The sequence below is a fragment of the Pongo pygmaeus genome, chromosome 4 (assembly GCF_028885625.2).
Source record: "Pongo pygmaeus isolate AG05252 chromosome 4, NHGRI_mPonPyg2-v2.0_pri, whole genome shotgun sequence".
Lineage (NCBI taxonomy): Eukaryota > Metazoa > Chordata > Mammalia > Primates > Hominidae > Pongo > Pongo pygmaeus.
In genome coordinates, this window is record NC_072377.2 from 143,061,266 (window position 1) to 143,080,653 (window position 19,388).

The 19,388-nt window shown below is 43.6% G+C and overlaps 1 protein-coding gene across 3 annotated transcripts in view; it reads right to left on the minus strand.

Annotated features, from left to right (window-relative positions):
- Window positions 1-19,388, minus strand: part of ETF1 (eukaryotic translation termination factor 1) — a 37,883-nt gene that overhangs the window by 8,093 nt on the left and 10,402 nt on the right. For all 3 annotated transcript variants that reach the window (XM_063665525.1, XM_054488847.2, XM_063665524.1), the window contains 2 exons: window positions 3,087-3,262; window positions 1,955-2,094 (listed from right to left, as the gene is read on the minus strand). In XM_063665525.1, coding sequence (XP_063521595.1) covers window positions 1,955-2,094; window positions 3,087-3,262 — 316 coding nt within the window. The remainder of the gene's footprint in view (window positions 1-1,954; window positions 2,095-3,086; window positions 3,263-19,388) is intronic.

Genomic DNA, 19,388 nt, shown 5'->3' on the forward strand with positions numbered 1-19,388 from the left:
TACAAAGTTAGCAAGATTAAACAGTATCTTAGAAAAGGAGTTAAGGTTTGGAAAAAAGCCAACAAGGCTAACTCAGTAAGTGAGCAAAAGCCAGACAACACGGGTACCTGGCACCGTTTAAATCAACAAGATTCAAAATCGGCTTTCATCCAACCAGATACAGGTAAGTGGTTTCGGTGGCTGAGAGGCTCCCCGAAAAACCCTCTGCTGTAAGTAGAGTGTGGTAGTGAAGAGAAAAACAGTCTGGATTGTCTATGCAGTCGACCAAGATCCAACTATAAATGGACTTCTCATCAAGTTAGCAAAAATCATCCACTGTAAACTGTCGACAAATGTCAGTTCTAATTCCACTGTAGAGGTTTTTCCCTAGGTTGATGAAAGGCAAGAGAATGAACTAGGAGCCAGCTGTGAATTCTTGATTGTTCTACTGTTGACTGATTTAGGTCACTCTAATGAGGTTTCCTTTCCACCGTTCAAGTTCATCTTATGGCAGCTTTGTCACTCAAAAGTTTCATGGGGAAAGGGGGGAAAATGAGTTCTTACAGTTCTGCTACTAAAAATTTTACAATTTGTTATGTGAAAACTGAGTGCAATAACTCAAAGGGTATAACTGGACTGCTTGTGACACAATGGATATACGCTTGAGAAAATGGGTACCCTATTTTCCTTAGTGTGACAGCTCACATTGCATGCCAGTATCAAAACATCTCATGTACCCCATATACACCTACTATGTACCCACAAAAATTAAAACACACACACACACACACACATACACACTTTGGGAGGCTGAAGCGAGCAGATCACTTGAGGCCAGGAGTTTGGGACAAGCCTGGCCAATATGGCAAAACTCTGTCTCTACTAAAAAAATACAAAAAATTAGCCAGGCATGGTGGTGCACACCTGTAATCCCAGCTATTCAGGAGGCTTAAGGCACAAGAATTGCTTGAACCATGGAGATGGAGGTTGCAGTGGGCCAAGATTGCACCACTGCACTCCAGCCTGGGCGACAGTGTGAGACTCTGTCTCAAAACATGCTGAATGACTAGTGTCATAATAAATGTAAATTGCCTTACTTTTTGAAAACAGACAGCTTTGTAAAATGGTACAAGTGTTTGGAAAACAGTCTAGCAACTTCTTAAAAAGTTAAACATAATTACTATATAACCTACACAATTCCACAAATCTAAGAAACATGAAAATGTATGGTCACACAGAAACTTGTCCATGAATGTTCACAGCAGCATTATCATAACAGCCAAACAGTGCAAACCACCCAAATGTAAAACTGATGAAAAGAAAAGATATATAAAATATGAAATATGGCATATATGTATACAATGGAATACTACTTGGTAATAAAAAGGGATGAAGTGTACTGATGAATGCTACCACATGGAACCTTAAAAGTATAAAGTAAAAGAAGCCAATCACAAAAGGCCACAAACTATATGATTCCATTATATAAAATGTCCAGGCTGGGCAGGGTAGCTCATGCCTGTAATCCTAGTACTTTGGGAGGCTGAGGCGGGCGGATCACGAGGTCAGTAGGAGTCTGAGACCAGCCTGACCAATGTGGTTAAACCCCGTCTCTACTAAAAATACAAAAAAATTAGCTGGGTGTGGTGGCATGTGCCTGCAATCCCAGCTACTCAGGAGGCTGAGACAGGAGAATCCCTTGAATCTGGGAGGCGGAGCTTGCAGTGAGCCGAGATCATGCCACTGCACGCCAACCTGGGTGACAGAGCGAGACTCCGTCTAAAAAAAATAAAATAAAATAAAAATAATTAAAAAATAAAAATAAAAGAAGTCCAGCACACGCATATCTATGGAAAGAAAATATAGTGGTTGCCTAAAATGAGAGAGGTAAGTGGGAGGGATGGGGGACTGACTGCTAATGGGTATGGGGAAACAATTCTGGAGTGATGAAAATGTTCTGGGTTTGACTTCTTACCTCTGTATGGAATTTGTTGTCACACAAATACAATGACGTATTAATTGGTTTGAAAGGTTCAAAGTCAATGTTGACTTTCTTTTCCTTTCCTTCTTCTGTTACAATTGTTCCACAGTATACAACCAGACCATTTGGAGGTACTGCAAAGAACACAAACAATTTTTCTACTTTACCCCATATCTAGTTTTTCGTCAATTAATAGAAAATGTTCCCATAGCCTATTTTCCCTGCCTGATCCTTTAAGTCATAATTTAAATAAAGCAGAAAAAGCTTGAAATCTCTCAGGCAGAACTCTCTCCCTAATTTTAAAACTTCTTCTGAGACGTTTCAGTAGGATTTATTCTTTAAAGTAAATAGGCTGGACGTGGGGGTGGCTCACGCCTGTAATCCCAGCACTCTGGGAGGCCGAGGTGGGCGGATCACCTGACGTCAGGAATTCAAGACCAACCTGGCCAACATGGTGAAACCCCGTCTCTACGAAAAATACAAAAGGTAGCCAGGCGTGGTGGCGGGCACCTGTAATCCCAGCTACTCGAGAGGCTGAGGTGGAAGAATCACTTCAACCTGGGAGGCTTGTGGTGAGCTGAGATCGGATTACTGTACTTCAGCCTCTGGGTGACAGAGCAAGACTCTGTCTCATCACTCCCCCCCAAAAAAAAAAAAAAAAAATTGAGACAATGTCTCACTCTGTCACTCAGGCTAGTGTGCAGCAGCGAGATCGTGGCTCACTGCAACTCCCACCTCCCAGGTCCAATCGATTCTCTTGCCTCAGCCTCCAGAGTAGATGGGACTACAGGTGTGTGCCACCAGGCCTGGCTAACTTTTGTATTTTTTGTAGAGACAGGGTTTCACCATGTTGTCCAGGCTGGTCTCGAACTTCTGACCTCAAGTGATCCACCTGCCTCAGCTTCTCAAAGTGCTGGGATTACAGGCATGAGCCACTGTGCCTGGCCTACTTAACTTTCAATAAACAAAAAACAAAACAAAACAAAAAAGCTAACCACCAAGGCCAAAGAGACACTGATGATGGCTGACTTAAGGAAACATTAGTGAACAAAGCACCATAGCAGGATCACAGTATAAAACACAACCAAAATGTGTAGACAAGGAAAAGGAGCAAACTCCAGATTACCTTTGTTATAAAGTTTGAGTCTTTGTTGTACAGATGTAATGGCTCCCAGGACTGAAAGGCGGTTTACTCGTGACTTAATGTTAGATGCAGTTCCAAACTCATCCGCTAACATTTTTGCCACTCGTGAAATCTGGTCTTTGGGAGGAATGATCAATGATATCATGCTGGTGCCATTGCTGTGAAAGAAAGAATAACTCATTAGGGGTTTAAATACCACGTAAGTAAACTCATGTTTCTCTCTGGTAAAAGCAAGCTACAGGGAGATGCCCCCAAATTTATGGAAACAGGTCACTCTCAAAGAAGTAATGTAGGGACTATATTAATCTTGTTTATGAACATATACACAGAGTTAGGAACAGTGTCCAGAATCTAGTGCTCAATTTGATTGAATAGTGAGATAAGTTATGTAAAGAATACACTTGGAGAGATACTTGAGAAACACCTCATTTCCTAAGGGTAAAGAAAGAAGCTATCTATGATAAATAAGGAGTGTCAACAGGCTGCAATTTGGTAGTGAATCTGTCCATGGGAGAGCCTTCAAATGTGGTGGTTGAGAGGGAGATGCCATAACAGGATGATGCAATGAGTCTTTCCAAAGTCTAGGCGTATTTGTAATCACGAATTTAGTACCCTAATGATGGGAAAGGAGAACTCTGGAAGTCACAGAAATGTCCCAGTTATGAAATCTCTCTTTCTCAGCCGGGCGCGGTGGCTCACGCTTATAATCCCAGTACTTTGGGAGGCCGAGGCGGGCGGATCACAAGGTCAGGAGTTCGAGGCCAGCCTGGCCAACAGCGTGAAACCCCGTCTCTACTAAAATAAATAAATAAATCAATAAATTCGCTGGGCATGGTGGCAGGTGCCTGTAATCCCAGCTATTCAGGTGGCTGAGGCACGAGATCACTTGAACCTGGGAGGCAGAGGTTGCAGTGAGCCGAGATCGTGCCACTGCACTCCAGCCTGGGCAACAGAGCTAGACTTAGTCTCGAGAAAAAAAAAAAAATCTCTCTCTCACAAACTCATTCTCTTTAAATGGTAACATATTAATTGCATTTGAGTTTGATTAAAAGGAGGAATGACTGACAGCCTGATAAATTCTGGGTGCCCAACCAAATTCAAATTTTTAGAACTAAAAAATGGGACCAAAATCTGACCTATGGAAGATACCATCAAGGCCCTGCCACATGGGAGGTCCCTTCTGAGCAGTTACCAACCCATTTTTAAGCCCCTTTAAATTTCAACACCAATGCCAGTAACACATCTTTTTTGTCTACAACTTCCAAAGACACTTATCATCACTACCAGTCAAGAAATACCTCATTGGAAAATTCCTACTTCTATGCAAAGCAAACACAGTGGCTCACACCTGTAATCCCAGCACTTTGGGAGGCTAATGTAGGAGGATCACTTGAGTCCAGGAGTTTGAGAACAGCCTGGGCAACATAATGAGGCCCCCATCTGTACAAAAAATAAATAATTAGCTGGGTGTCACGTGATGCAGGCCTGTAGCCCTAGCTATTCAGGAGGCTGAGGCGGGAATATCACTCAAGCCCAGGAGTTAGAAACTGCAGTGAGCTATGATTTGCCACTGCACTCCAGCCTGGGCAACAGTATAAGACTGTCTCAAAAAAGAAGGAAGGAAGGAAACAAAGTGTTGGTGAGGATGTGGAGAAATTGGAACCCTTGTGCATTGCCAGTGGGAATATAAAATGGTACAGCCATGTGGGATAAGTGTGGTAGCTCCTCCAAAAAAAAAATTTTTTTTAACACCTAATTACCATATGATTTAGCCATTCCACTTTCAATTACATACCCAAGAGTGAGAGCGGGTACTTGCACACCAATGTTCACAGCAGCATTATTCACAATAGCCAAGAGGTGGAAGCAACCCAAACATCCACTGGTGGATGAACAAACAAACAAATGTGGCGTTGTGTGCACAATGAAATATTATTCAGTCTTAAAGGAAGGAAATTCTGACACACAAAATGGATGAACCTTGAACACATTATGCTAAGAAAAATAAGCCAGACAGAAAAGGACAAATACTGTATGATTCCACTTACATGAGGTAACCTAGAATATTAAAGTTCATAGAGACAGAGGACAGAAATGCAGTTGCCAGCAACTGGAATAAGGTGGAACTAGGCAGTTGTTTAATAGTTGTTTTAGTTTTACAAGATGAAAAGTCCTAGAGACTGGCTGTACAATAGTGTGAATGTACTTAATACTGCTGAACTATACACTTGTAAATGGTTAAGATGGTAAATTTCATGTTATGTATTTTTTACAACGAGAAAAAAATTCTTAAAAATCAACTACTTAGTCCATATATATATATATTTTTGAGACGGAGTCTCGCTCTTGTTGCCCAGGCTGGAGTGCAGTGGCACCATCTCAGTTCACTGCAACCTCAGCCTCCTAGGTTCAAGCGATTCTCCTGCCTCAGCCTCCCAAGTAGCTGGGATTACAGGCGTGTGCCACCAGGCACAGTTAATTTTCTTTGTATTTTTAGTAGAGACTGGGTTTCACCATGTTGGCCAGGCTGGTCTCAAACTCCTGGCCTCAGGTGATCCACCTGCCTCAGCCTCCCAAAGTGCTGGGATTACAGGCGTGAGCCACCAAGCCCAGCCTATAAGTTAAAATTTTTTAGAGCACGCACTTCCCCAAAACAGTAGTTCTCAATTTTTTGCAGATGAAAATCACCTGGGGAGTTCATTCTAGGCGATTCCTTTTCAAAAAGGATTCCTGTAAGTTTCTTTTCTTTTCTCATCCTGATTTTTCTTAGTTTAGACACAACATGGATAAACGACTATTTAAAATATTAGATAATCTACATCAAGTGGATTTCAAAATTAAAAACTTTTAGGCTGCTCTACAGAGTAGCCATTCTGTTGTTTTTTCTACTTCTCTAATCAACTTGCTTTCATTCTCAAAAAAAACCAAAAACCGACCTTTGGACTTCAAAGGATAGCATCAGGAAAGCAAAAAGACCCACAGAATGGGAGAAAATACACGCAAATCATATTATCTCTTAAGATTTATGTAAAGAATATGTAAAAACTCATAATTCATCAACAAAAAACCCAAATAAAAAATGGGCAAAGGGTGTGAGGAGACATTTCTACAAAGACATAGCATGTGAAGAAATCGAAATCTTGATTCAATGCTGTTGGGAATGTTAAGTGGTACAATACTTCCAGAAAACAGTCTGGCAGTCCTTAGGAGTTTAAACACAGAGTTACCATATGACCCAACCACTCTACTCTTAGTTAGATACCCAAGAGAACTGACAAAATATGTAATACACAAAAATTTGTGCTTCAATGTTCACGGAGGCATTATTCATAATAGTAAAAAAAAAAAACAAAAAAAAAAAAACCAAAACAAAAAAAAGAAACAACCCATATGTCCAACTGATAAATGAATAATCAAAAGTGGTACATTCATATGCGGAAAAACTATTCAGCGATAAAATAAATGACATATTGCATTAACTTACACTACATTGGCCAGGCGCGGTGGGCTCATGCCTGTAATCCCAGCACTTTGGGAGGCTGAGGCGGGTGGTTCACAAGGTCAGGAGATCGAGACCATCCTGGCTAACATGGTGAAACCCCGTCTCTACTAAAAATACAAAAAATTAGCCGGGCGCAGTGGCGGGCTCCTGTAGTCTCAGCTACTCGGGAGGCTGAGGCAGGAGAATGGTGTGAACCTGGGAGGCAGAGCTTGCAGTGAGCTGAGATAGCGCCACTGCAGTCCGGCCGGGGAGAAAGACAGAGACTCCGTCTCAAAACAAACAAACAAAAACAAAAAAAACCTTACAAACTACATCAAGTAAAAACTGTCACAAAAGAACACATATTGTAGACAGGGCACAGTGGCTCACGCCTGTAATCCCAGCATTTTGGGGGGCCAAGGAGGGCGGATCACGAGGTCAAGAGATTGAGACCATCCTGACCAACATGGTGAAACCCCGTCTCTACTAAAAATACAAAAATTAGCTGGGCGTGGTGGCGTGTGCCTGTAATCCCAGCTACTCAGGAGGGTGAGGCAGGAGAATCGCTTGAACCCGGGAGGCGGAGGTTGCAATGAGCCGAGATCGAGCCACTGCACTACAGCCTGGATGACAGAGCTAGACTCCGTCTCAAGGAAAAAAAAAAAAAAAAAAAAAATTAGCCGGGCATGGTGGCGTGTGCCTGTAGTCCCAGCTACTGGGGAGGCTGAGGCAGAAGAATCGCTTGAACCCGGGAGGTGGGGGATGCAGTGAGCCGAGACCGTGCCACCGCACTCCAGCCTGACAAGAGTGAGACTCTGTCTCAAAACAAAAAAACCACCACATATTGTATAGTTCCATTTACACAAAATGTTCACAATAGGCATTCCAGAGAGACAAAGGTAGATTAGTGGTTGCCAGGGGCTGAGGAGAGGGAGGAATGTAGAGTGATTGTTAAAGGTTACAGGGATTTTTAGGTTGATGGAAATACTGTTTTTCTTTTTTTAAGGAAAATATTTTAAAATTAGTGGTTGCACAACTCTGGGAAAACAGTGAAATAATGCACTTTAAAGGGGAAAGGCTGGACGAGGTGGCTCACACTGGTAATCCCAGCACTTTGGGAGGCTTGAGGCAGGAGAACTGCTTGCGCCTAGGAGTTTTGAAACCAGCCTGTGCAATGTAGTGAGACCCTGGCTGGGTGTGGTGGCTCACACCTGCAATCCCAGCACTCTGGGAGGCCGAGGCAGGCAGATCACTTGAGGCCAGGAGTTCAAGACCAGCCTAGCCACTATGGTGAAACCTCATCTCTACTAAAAATACAAAAAGTTGCTGGGTGTGCTAGGCGTGGTGGCTCATGCCTGTAATCCTAGCTACTCTGGAGGCTGAGGCACGAAAACTGCTTGAACCTGGGAGGCAGAGGTTGCGGTGCAGTGAGCCGAGATCGTGCCACTGCACTCCAGCTTGGGTGACAGAGCGAGACTCTTTCTCAAAAAAAAAAAAAAAAAAAAAAAAAGTTGGGCATGGTGGCACACGCCTGTAATTCCAGCTACTTGGGAGTCTGAGGCACGAGAATTGCTTGAACCTGGGAGATGGAGGTTGCAGGGAGCCCAAATCGTGCCACTACACTCCAGACTGGGTGACAGACCGAGACTGTCACAAGACAACCAAAAACCAAAAAAATATAGTGAGACCTGTCTCTACAAAAATTAGCCAAGTATGGTGGTATGTGCCTGTAATCTCAGCTACTTGGGAGACTGAGGTGGGAGAATTACCTAAGCCCTAGAGGTTGAGGCTGCAGTGAGCTGTGATCACACTGCTGCAGTGAGCTGTGATCACACCACTGCACTTCAGCCTGGAAACCAGAGTGAAATTGTGTCCCTTAAAAAAAAAAAAAAAAAAAAAAAATTCTTTCCTTTTTTTTTTTTTTTTTTTGAGACAGAGTCTCGCTCTGTCACCAGGCTGCAGTGCAGTGGCGTGATCTCGGCTCACTGTAACCTCCGCCTCCTGGGTTCAAGCAATTCTCCTGCCTCAGCCTCCCCAGTAGCTGGGACTACAGGCACACGCCACCACACCCGGCTGATTTTTGTATTTTTAGTAGAGATGGGGTTTCACCATGTTGGCCAGGATGGTCTTGATCTCCTGACCTCGTGATCTGCCTGCCTCGGCCTCCCAAAGTGCTGGGATTACAGGCATGAGCCACTGTGCCCGGCCAGGATATTTCTTTCTTTCTTTTCTTCCTTCCTTTCTTGCCTTTTTTTCTTTTTTACATTTTTGGAAGTTAATTTTATTATATGAAGATGGTATGCAAAATACATTCATCATGACTAGAAATAATAGGACCCAGGATATTTCTTTTAATGTCTCTTGGTCTCAACCTGACAGTTTCCCCCATAAAAGCCAAAGCATGTTTTCCTGAGAAGTATTAATTTGTGTTTTTACTAAATTATCAATAAATTCTAATTTTATCATGTTAAGAAAACCAGCTTACTATTAATATTTTTTTTTTTTTTTGAGATGAAGTCTCACACTGTCACCCGGGCTGCAGTGCAGTGGGGCGATCTTGGCTTGCTGCAGCCTCCACCTCCTGGGTTCAAGCGATTCTCTTGCCTCAGCCTCCCAAGTAGCTGGGACTACAGGCGTGCGCTACCATGCCTGACTAATTTTTGTATTTTTAGTAGAGATGGGGTTTCACTATGTTGGCCAGGCTGGTCTCGAACTCCTGACCTCGTGATCCGCCTGCCTCAGCCTCCCAAAGTGCTGGGATTACAGGCGTGAGCCACCATGCCTGGCCTATTAATAATTTTATAAGGAGAACAAGCAGCAGTATAAACAGAATCAAATCTACAACATATAGGAAACCAGAAGTCTCAAATCTGCCCTGATCTGATCTAAAGGCTGGCTTTAGTACAATAGCTACCAGTATAAATTGAGCTGACTTACATCTTGAAGGCAAAGGCTGATCTGATATGAACCAAAGCACACTAAAAAATGCAGTATCACCTGGCCAGGCGTGGTAGCTCATACCTGTAATCCCAGCACTGTGGGAGGCCGAGGTGGTGGATCACCTGAGGTCAGGAGTTCGAGACCAGCCTGGCCAACATGGTGAAACCCCATCTCTACTAAAAATACAAAAATTAGCTGGGTGTGGTGGCACACGCCTGTAATCCCAGCTACTTTGAAGGCTGAGGCAGGAGAATCGCTTGAACTTGGGAGACAGAGGTTGCAGTGAGCACAGATCATGCCACTCACTTCAGTCTGGGCAACAGAGTGAGACTCCGTTTAAAAAAAAAAAAAAAGAAATGTGGTATCACTTTATAAACTGTTTCTATCTGATATTTCACGAGACCGTAAGAAAGTTACTTCCTGAGATCCTTATAGATTATTGGATCTATACCCTTAAAGGGTATTATAATAAGTTTAATATTGTTGTTAGACTGCCAGAACCATCTAAGCTTTTCCCTAATTACTGAGAGGGCATAATCTCACAGTAGCACAATATGCCAGCTTTAATAGAATCTCACCTATCCAGAGTCCAGTGGAAGCTGGCAAGAAAAAGAAATTAGAAAGCTGGTTACAGAGTCAAATTAAATGGGCTTACGTGTTAAGTGAGTAGTAAGAAGAGAAGCAGCACTGTGAGAGGAACAAAAATAAACCCCCTATATTAGCTTTTAACTACAGGTGTTTAAAATATGAAAATATCTCAAATTGGGTCCTAGAAAGCTTATTTTCATAAAGCAAAATTTCATAAATGTGTACTATAGTGTCTTCGGCATTTGCATTGGGAAGGGATCTCATTAACAGGACTTCTTGCCATGGAAGTTTTCTCCTAGTGGTTAATTCCACAGGTTTTCCAGGCAGAAAATGGTTTTCTTCCCCCCTACCCCCTGCCCCCTAGGATGGAGTCTTGCTCTGTTGCTCAGGCTGGAGTACAGTGGCACGATCTTGGTTCACTGCACCCTCCGCCTCCCAGGTTTAAGCAATTCTCCTGCCTCAGCCTCTGGAGTAGCTGGGATTACAGGCACGCACCATCATGCCCACCAGCTATTGTTTTTTTTGAGACGGAGTCTCGCTCTGTTGCCCAGGCTGGAGTGCAGTGGTGCGACCTCAGCTCACTGCAAGCTCTGCCTCCTGGGTTCAAGCAATTCTTCTGCCTCAGCCTCCCGAGGAGCTCGGACTACAGGCGCATGCAACCACACCCAGCTAATTTTTTGTATTTTTAGTAGAGACGGGGTTTCACCATGTTAGCCAGGATGGTCTCGATCTCCGCCCACCTCAGCCTCCCAAAGTACTGGGATTATAGGCGTGAGCCACCATGCCCGGCCTTCTAATTTTTATATTTTTAGTAGAGATGTGGTTTCACCATGTTGGTCACGCTGGTCTAGAACTCCTGAGCTCATGATCCACCTGCCTTGGCCTCCCGAAGTGCTAGGATTACAGGTGTGAGCCACTGCACCCGGCCCAGAAAACAGTTTCCTTTCTAACTAGATGAGCTGGCTGTCCAGTCCTCCCACTATCAAAAATAGCTACTCTCAGATTGGCAGCCAAAGTTACATCTCCAAAAATCAGAATTCTGTTTGGGTGTCTACCTTGAAGGCTGGTTCATAAACTTCTGTGCTATTTTCCCCAATAAATTACAAGCTAATCAAAGACAGTACACAGGAGAGTATGGTGCATGCTCTGCTGCCACCCCTTGGATAGGGGAGCAAGTATTCTGGCCAAACCACGGAATCAAGGAAATTTATGATACACTGCTTCAGTTATCATCACAAACACTTGCTAGGCTTCTAAACTGTAATTTCCAAAAAACCTTTTTGATAATTCCTTCTGGAGTTATGTCAAACTCTACATACATGCCAATGGAGAGAAAAGACATTTGCTTTGGGAGAGGCCAGAAACACTGGGCAACTAAACAGAACTTCCATCACAATCTAGATTGTAGGTGCCACCTACCTGACACAGGGGTCCACTCATGCACAGGGATAATATGAAGAGATAAAAGATGGGGAAAACACTTGAGTACCAATTTTACTGGCTTATGCTTGGTAAGCCAATTCTCAAGGGGCCTACAACCATAGGGGTTTGTAGGAAGTTCTTTCTTTTCTTTTTTTTTGTGAGACGGGGTTTCCCTTTTATTCCCCAGGCAGGAGTGCAGTGGCGTGATGTCGCCTCACTGCAACCTCCACCTCCTGGGTTCAAGCAATTCTCCTGCCTCAGCCTCCTGAGTAGCTGGGGTTTCAGGTATGTGCCACCACGCCTGACTAATTTTGTATTTTTAGTAGAGACGGGGTTTCTCTATGTTGGTCAGGCTGGTCTCGAACTCCCGACCTCAGGTGATCCACCTGCCTCAGCCTCCCAAAGTGCTAGGATTACAAGCATGAGCCACCATGACCGGCTGGAAGTTCTTTCTTAAAAGGGGTTGGTTTTTTTAAAAAAGCTGACATGCTCTGACTTACAGAGAATAGTTTCCTAAGATGCAGTCGGCAGGGAATGGAATGAAAACAGATAGCAGAGGTGAAGTCTCAGAGGTGAGGAAGAACAGGCAACAAACCCCAAAGATTTGGAAAGTTTAAGGCTAAAGAGGGGAGAAATTTGGGACAAATTAACTGAGAGAACTCAAAATGCCTTACAGCAACCTTTCAAATAAGATAATGATGTGGAGGGCAAAGCAATGACCTTAAGATAAGCAGCTACTTACTTTCCACTGCTGATAGTTTAAGAAGATAAACATTCATTAAGCAACCCTACTGTATAGCCCAGTTGGGCAACCTTACATTCCATATCCATGTAACATTCCAGAGGACCAAGGAGCAAATACACCTAAGAATGTAATCTTGTTGTAAGATTCCACTTTAAAAAATGGCTCAAAAGTGTAGCTTGCCTAAGAATTATTTTTTGTTTGTAGATTTCTACAAAGTTGATAAATGAAACAAAACTTGAAAGTTGGTCTTGGCTTCTTATTCCTTTTGAATTAGGTGCAAAAAATTACCTTTCACTAGTTTCCCTGCATGCCCCCTCCCCCTACCTTCTGTGGGGGAAACATTAAGTTTCTGAATTTACCTTTGAAATAAGACACCTGACTAGGGAGGGGAAATGCAGATTATTAAATGGATGGCTTTCACTTTAAAAATTTAAAGGGTACTTTAGTAACTTCTGATGTTTTGTATGTTAGGTTTAATACAAGCAGACTGGGCCGGGCACGGTGGCTCATGTCTGTAATCCCAGGACTTTGGGAAGCCTAGGCGGGTGGATCACCTGTGGTCAGGAGTTCGAGACCAGCCTGGCCAACATGAGGAAACCCATCTCTACTAAAAATACAAAAACTAGCTGGGTGTGGTAGTGCATGCCTGTAATCCCAGCAGGAGAATCAGCCTGAGCACGGGAGGCAGAGGTTGCAGAGAGCCAAGATCCCGCCATTGCACTCCAGCCTGGGTGACAGAGAGAGACTCCATCTCAAAAAACAAAAACAAAACAAAAAAAACCAACCAAAACCAAAACCAAACAAACAAACAAACAAAAAACAAGCAGATTAACGTTTTTCCAGTAAAGTTTCCAAACGAGATAAACGTTCATTTACCCTCACTCCTGCAAGTCAATCAAAGTTGTTAGACCAGTTTGTGTAAACACCCAAAATAAAATTAAGGAAGCTCAATACTTCCATGTCTTTTGAAGTGAACACCCTTCAGGGGAGAATAAAAAATAAAGCTCTCACTAAGGAGATGCTGGCCACACAGGCAATCTACAACCTTCTTTAACTGTAATAGTTTTCCTTCGTTTTTCTACTGTCCCTATACTCCTCTTCTGAAATCAAAGAACTAGTGAATCATGGGGTACAGCAATGAGTCACATGAAGGTTGTAAAAACTGGGCAAAACAAGGGACAACATACAGCAATGTATCCCTCAAAGCTCCCAGGTGCCTCTGCACTCAGATCCCTTCTTGTTCTCATTGGTTTTAGGGGCACTTTGGCTTATCAAAACTTTCATCAATGCTTCACCCAGAGGGTTAACTTCTGAAAAATCAAACAGGTGAAAAAAAGGAATTGTAACAGAACTAAACCAAATAAATCCCAAACAAAACTCAAGTAGAAAGATAATTTATTTTTTTAGAGATGGGGTCTTGCTCTGTCACCCAGGCTGGAGTGCAGCGGCACAATCATAGCTCACTGTAACCTGGAAACTCCTGGGTTCAAGTGATCCTCCCACCCTAGCCTGGGACTATAGGTAGGCACCACCACGCTCAGCTAATTTTTCTTTTTCTTTTTGAGACAGGATCTCACAAGGTTGCCCAGGCTGGTCTCGAACTCTTGGGACCAAACGCTCCTCCCACCTCAGACTCACTGAGCAGCTAAGGTTATAGGCGCAAGCGACTGTGCCCGCCCGACCCACAAGGATCTTAATCAATGTTCACCCCATCATCAACAATGCTCAAGAACACTTCAGTTTGCATACCTCCCCGCCCTGAATCCTTTTAGAGCTTTCTAAAAAAGCAAAATAAAAGAATACATGCTCAGACACAAAAGATCCCTTCTTCCTCCATCCTGACTCAATAGTTTCTGAATAGGGAGAGTGAGGGTGGTGATGATTTTGGTTGAGACAGTCTCAATTTTGAAATATGAAAGATTCTTTTTTTTTTCCTCTGAGACAGAGTCTCGCTCTGCCACCCAGGCTAGAGTGCAGTGGTGTGATCTCGGCTCACTGCAGCTTCCGCCTGCTGGATTCAAGCAATTCTTCTGCCTCAGCCTCCCAAGTAGCTGGGATACAGGCGCCCACAACCACGCCCAGCTAATTGTTGTATTTTTAGTAGTGATGGGGTTTTGCCATGTTGGCCAGGCTGGTCTCGAACCCCTGATCTCAAATGATCCACCCACCTCAGCCTCCCAAAGTGTTGGGATTACAGGCTTTAGCCACCGCGCCCAGCTGATTCTTTTCTTTGGGACAGAGTCTCGCTCTTGTCTCCCAGGCTGGAGCGCAGTGGCGCCATCTCTGCTCATTCCAACCTCTGCTTCCCCAGTTCAAGCGATTCTCCTGCCTCAGCCTCCCAAGTAGCTATGGTTACAGGCACACGCCACGACGCCTGGCTATTTTTAGTAGAGACAGGGTTTCACCATGTTGGCCAGGCTGGTCTCGAACTCCTGACCTCGAGTGATCCGTCTGCCTTGGCCTCCCAAAGAATTGGGATTACAGGTGTGAGCCACCATGCCTGGCCTCAAACACAAAAGATTCTAATGCAGAACTAGGGTTGAGAATCACTGCATCTGGCTTGCTTTCTTCACAGGGTCATCTCTAGGTCTGCTGAAGGTAACAAGCCTCCACAACCTCACCTCCACCCAAAGAAGAACCCAGAGCAGTCGCTTGCTGCATTTACCCTATGCCATGGTTTGAAGGTGTCCCCCCAAATTCATGTGTTGGAAACTTAATCCCCAGTGCAACAGTATTGAAAGGTGGGGCATATGGGATGTGTTTAGGTTATGAGGGCTCTGCCCTCATGAATAGATTCATGCTGCTATTTAAAATAAGGTGCTTATAAGACCTGAGAGCTACAGTCACACGCGCACACAAAAAAAGATAAAATAAGGTGCTTATGAGAGTGGGCCATCTCTCTTTTGTTCTCTTGCCATGAGAGAAACAGTGTTCCTTCCCAACAAAGGATGCAGCGTTCAAGGTGCCATCTTAAAAGCAGAGAGCAGGCCCTTACCAGAACACCAATCTGTGGTGTTCTGTTATAGCAGCACAAAAACAAAAATCAAAAACCCCCAAAACCTAAGACAACCTAGCTATAATACAACCATAATGAATTGTGACAGCTCAGAGATACTCAACTTTTAGCAGCCCGAACACTCACTCCCCCTCAAGTACTCTGCCATCCAAGTCATCACTTGTAAGTCACGTTAACTACTTTCAGGTTAGGACCAGGAACGTTTTAGACACTGCCTACTATACTCCCTAATTGGGATGTACAGTACATGCTCCCCAAGAAGCTTTCATCCCAGGGTTTGATGGCTGGGTTGTGCCTAGGCTATGGATGGCTAAATTTTTCACCACTTCCCTTTTCAAGCTCCCATCTGTGCCTGCCTCACAAAGCTCAATTTAAATCTCAGCCAGAGGCCAGGCACAGTGGTTCACGCCTGTAATCCCAGCACTTTGGGAGCCCAAGGTGGGCGGATCATGAGGTCAGGAGATTGAGACCATCCTGGCTAAAACGGTGAAACCCCATCTCTACTAAAAATACAAAAAAATTAGCCGGGCGTGGTGGCGGGCGCCTATAGTCCCAGCTGCTCAGGAGGCTGAGGCAGGAGAATGGCGTGAACTGGGAGGCGGGGCTTGCAGTGAGCCGAGATCGAGCCACTGCACTCCAACCTAGGCGACAGAGCGAGGCTCCGCCTCAAAAAAAAAAATAAATAAATAAAAATAAATAAATAAATAAATAAATAAATAAATAAATAAATAAATCTCAGCCAGATCATTTCTGAGAAAGTCACTAAGCCAGCAGTATTACATGGATCACCACCTGAAAATCAATCAGTTCCTCTTCAATTTCTACTCCATTTCCAAAACTGTCATTGTTTTATTCACTGTGTTTTCCATTTTTCTTCTCCCAAATTGGCAAAACTAAGTTTAAACTTTTAAACTAAGATGGTCTTTTTGATATGGGGTTAATATGGGATCAGAATAGGGGGAGCCCAGATTCAGGCTCACGTCCAGCTCTATCACTTAATGGCCGTGTGACCAAAGGCAAACCACACAAATCCCTGTGGGTTTGTTTCTACTTACTTCACAAGATCATGAGGATTCTACAAGATCATGTATGTCAAGTGCCTAGCTTGGAGAGCAGATAGTAACTGATCACTAAATGGTAATGAGATGGAGCTCTAGTTCTTGACTATAGCCTCCCCTCCACCAGTAGTATCAGTTGGAAAGAAGTAGCACAGCCCAACTAGAAATGGGGAGGGGAGAGAGGTAATATCAGATGGGGTTGAAGTCTTATTTGAATCCTGTTAAGTCCTGAAGTATGAGCTGATTTTTTGTAGTAGATGATGGTCACCTTTATGGGATTACAGGACTTGCCAAATCTTCCACAGAACAAAAGAGCTATACCAAAAATAATATGGCCAGAACACTGGAAACTCTGTAATTTATCATAATGGAGAACCACAGAAATTCACTCCTTTCTAAAACTTTTGTGGCATGAGTTCAGTATTCTGATATAACCTATGGCCAGTCACTTCACAGGGACCTGATACCCAACTTCTCTTTTCTCTTCCACCAAGTATCAAACAATGAAACACATTGTTTACAGTAAGTGTATATAAGCTTCTTTTTTTTTTTGAGATGGAGTCTCACTCTGTAACCCAGGCTGGAATACACTGGCGCCATTTCGACGCATGCAACCTCCGCCTCCCGGGTTCAAGCAATTCTCCTGCCTCAGCTTCCCAAGTAGCTGGGATTACAGGCGCGGACCACCACGCCTGGCTAATTTTTGCATTTTTAGTACGGACAGGGTTTCGCCATGTTGGCCAGACTGGTCTCGAGCTCCTGACCTCTCCACCCCCCTCAGCCTCCCAAAGTACTGGGATTACGGGCGTGAGCCACCGGGCCCAGCCCAAGTGTATATAAGCTTCCTGAGGGCAAAAATCATTTTAGCACATAGTGGTGCTCAAACATTTGAAAAATGAATAAATGGCCAATTCCTGCCATCATCTCTATATACTCTTTTTTAAGCAAACACCAGACATTTATTCTAAACTACCAAATAAAATACCAATAAAAAAATCTGGCCGGGCACAGTGGCTCACGCCTGTAATCCCAGCACTTTGAGAGGCCGAGGCAGGCGGATCACGAGGTCAAGAGATCGAGACCATCCTGGCCAACATGGTGAAACCCTGTCTCTACTAAAAATACAAAACTTAGCTGGGTGTGGTGGCGCGCCTGTAGTCCCAGTTACTCGGGAGTCTGAGGCAGAAGAATCACTTGAACCCGGGAGGCAGAGGTTGCGGTGAGCCAATATCACACCACTGCACTCCAGGCCTGGAGACAGAGCAAGACTCCATCTCAAAAACAAAACAAAACAAAACCCAACAACAAATTGTCAGTCCTTGGAGAGGAACTAATGTGCCTTAAATTGACTAACTGTCCCCAACTTTCACTGCACCTAAAAGCTCAAACCATCATACTATTAGGTGTTTACCTTAACAAAACCAGCACTAAACAAAACCAACCCTTAAGAAGTGTCTTATTTTAATTTTGTTGATCCTCACATTAATGTCACCCGACTCCCGCTGCTACTACCATCTATGAGGCATGTTAGGAGGTGGATGGGGCTGCCTTTTATAAAAGGTTTAGTTAGACTATCAAATTAGGAGGGATGATTCTGTTACCCTTCAAAGGGACTAGGAAAGTTACCTGAAATTAGTTTATGCAATTGACCTTAGAGTCAGATGCTATTACCAAATGGGAGAAATACCAAGACCGGAACTTACTGAGACATTACAGCAACCTCCACCCCAGGGTACAGAATAACTCAGATGTCCAAACATTTTCAGAATAAAGTTCACAAAGGTTCATTTTAGCTTTTTATCCCCCAGAGAACAAAGATTTACTCAGTTATCTAAAACAAAAATGTACACATCTGGTAGAGTGTGTACACTTTTTCTACAATGATAGGCATTATTAGTCTTAAAAAGAAAAATTAAAAGATCTTCACAAAACCCAGTGGAATATTCCACCAGGAAGCAGCTTTGAAGCTGGAAAATTTCTCTAGTTCTTACAACAGTGCAAAGCAAGAGACTGCAATCACAACCAGTGTTCGGGATTCACTACTTCACTACCTAGATCCTTCTAATATACGAATAAGCTCCTGGGGAGGGATTTTGCAACAAGTTATTTCTCTCTCCACTGATGTTCATCAAGAATAAACATGTTCAGTATCCAAGTTTTTCCTAGGGTGGAAATAGCATGCCTGTTTTCTTTTAAATCTTTGCACCTGAGTCTCAGCACACCTGCTCCTCCTACTAAATTACAAATCTCCATGGACAAGAGTCTTCCTTTCAGAAAGGAATGGGAGACGTCTCTATTCAGCAAAAGAAATACTTGCCAAAGAGCAAGGTGGTGTTGTACAAATTAGCACCACAGGCTTTGAAATCAGAAAAGTGAGTACAGAATCTGGCACTGACCCTTACTAAAGGCTGTGATATTAGGCAGCTATTTACTCCCTGTATATACTTTAATTTCTTCATCCATGAAATGGCAATAATAGCTTTCCTCACAGAGCTGTTATAAGGTTATAAGAGGGGGTCAAAATGTATGCTACTCATCCTTAGAAAACTAGTTTCTTTTTTTTTTTTTTGAGACAGAGTCTCCCTCTATAGCCCAGACTGGTATTGGCTCACTGCAACTTCCGCCTCTTGGGTTCAAGCGATTCTCCTGCCTCAGCCTCCCGAGTAGCTGGGATTACAGGCATGCACCAATACACCTGGCTAATTATTTTATTTTTAGTAGAGACAGGGTTTCACCATGTTGGCCAGGCTGGTCTCGAACTCCTTACCTCAGTGATCTACCTGCCTAGACCTCCCAAAATACTGGGATTACAAGCATGAGCAACCACACCCAGCCAATGTTACCCTTTCTAAAGAAGAAAAAAGCATTATTTCCCCCATGAAGCAGATAGGGAAACCGAAGCCCATGGATGAATAATTGGCTTTTTTTTTGAGACAGAGACTGGCTATGTTGCCCAGGCTGGCATGCAGTGGCACTATCTCGGCTCACTGCAACCTCCTTTTAATAAAAGATGAATTTCGGCCAGGCGCGGTGG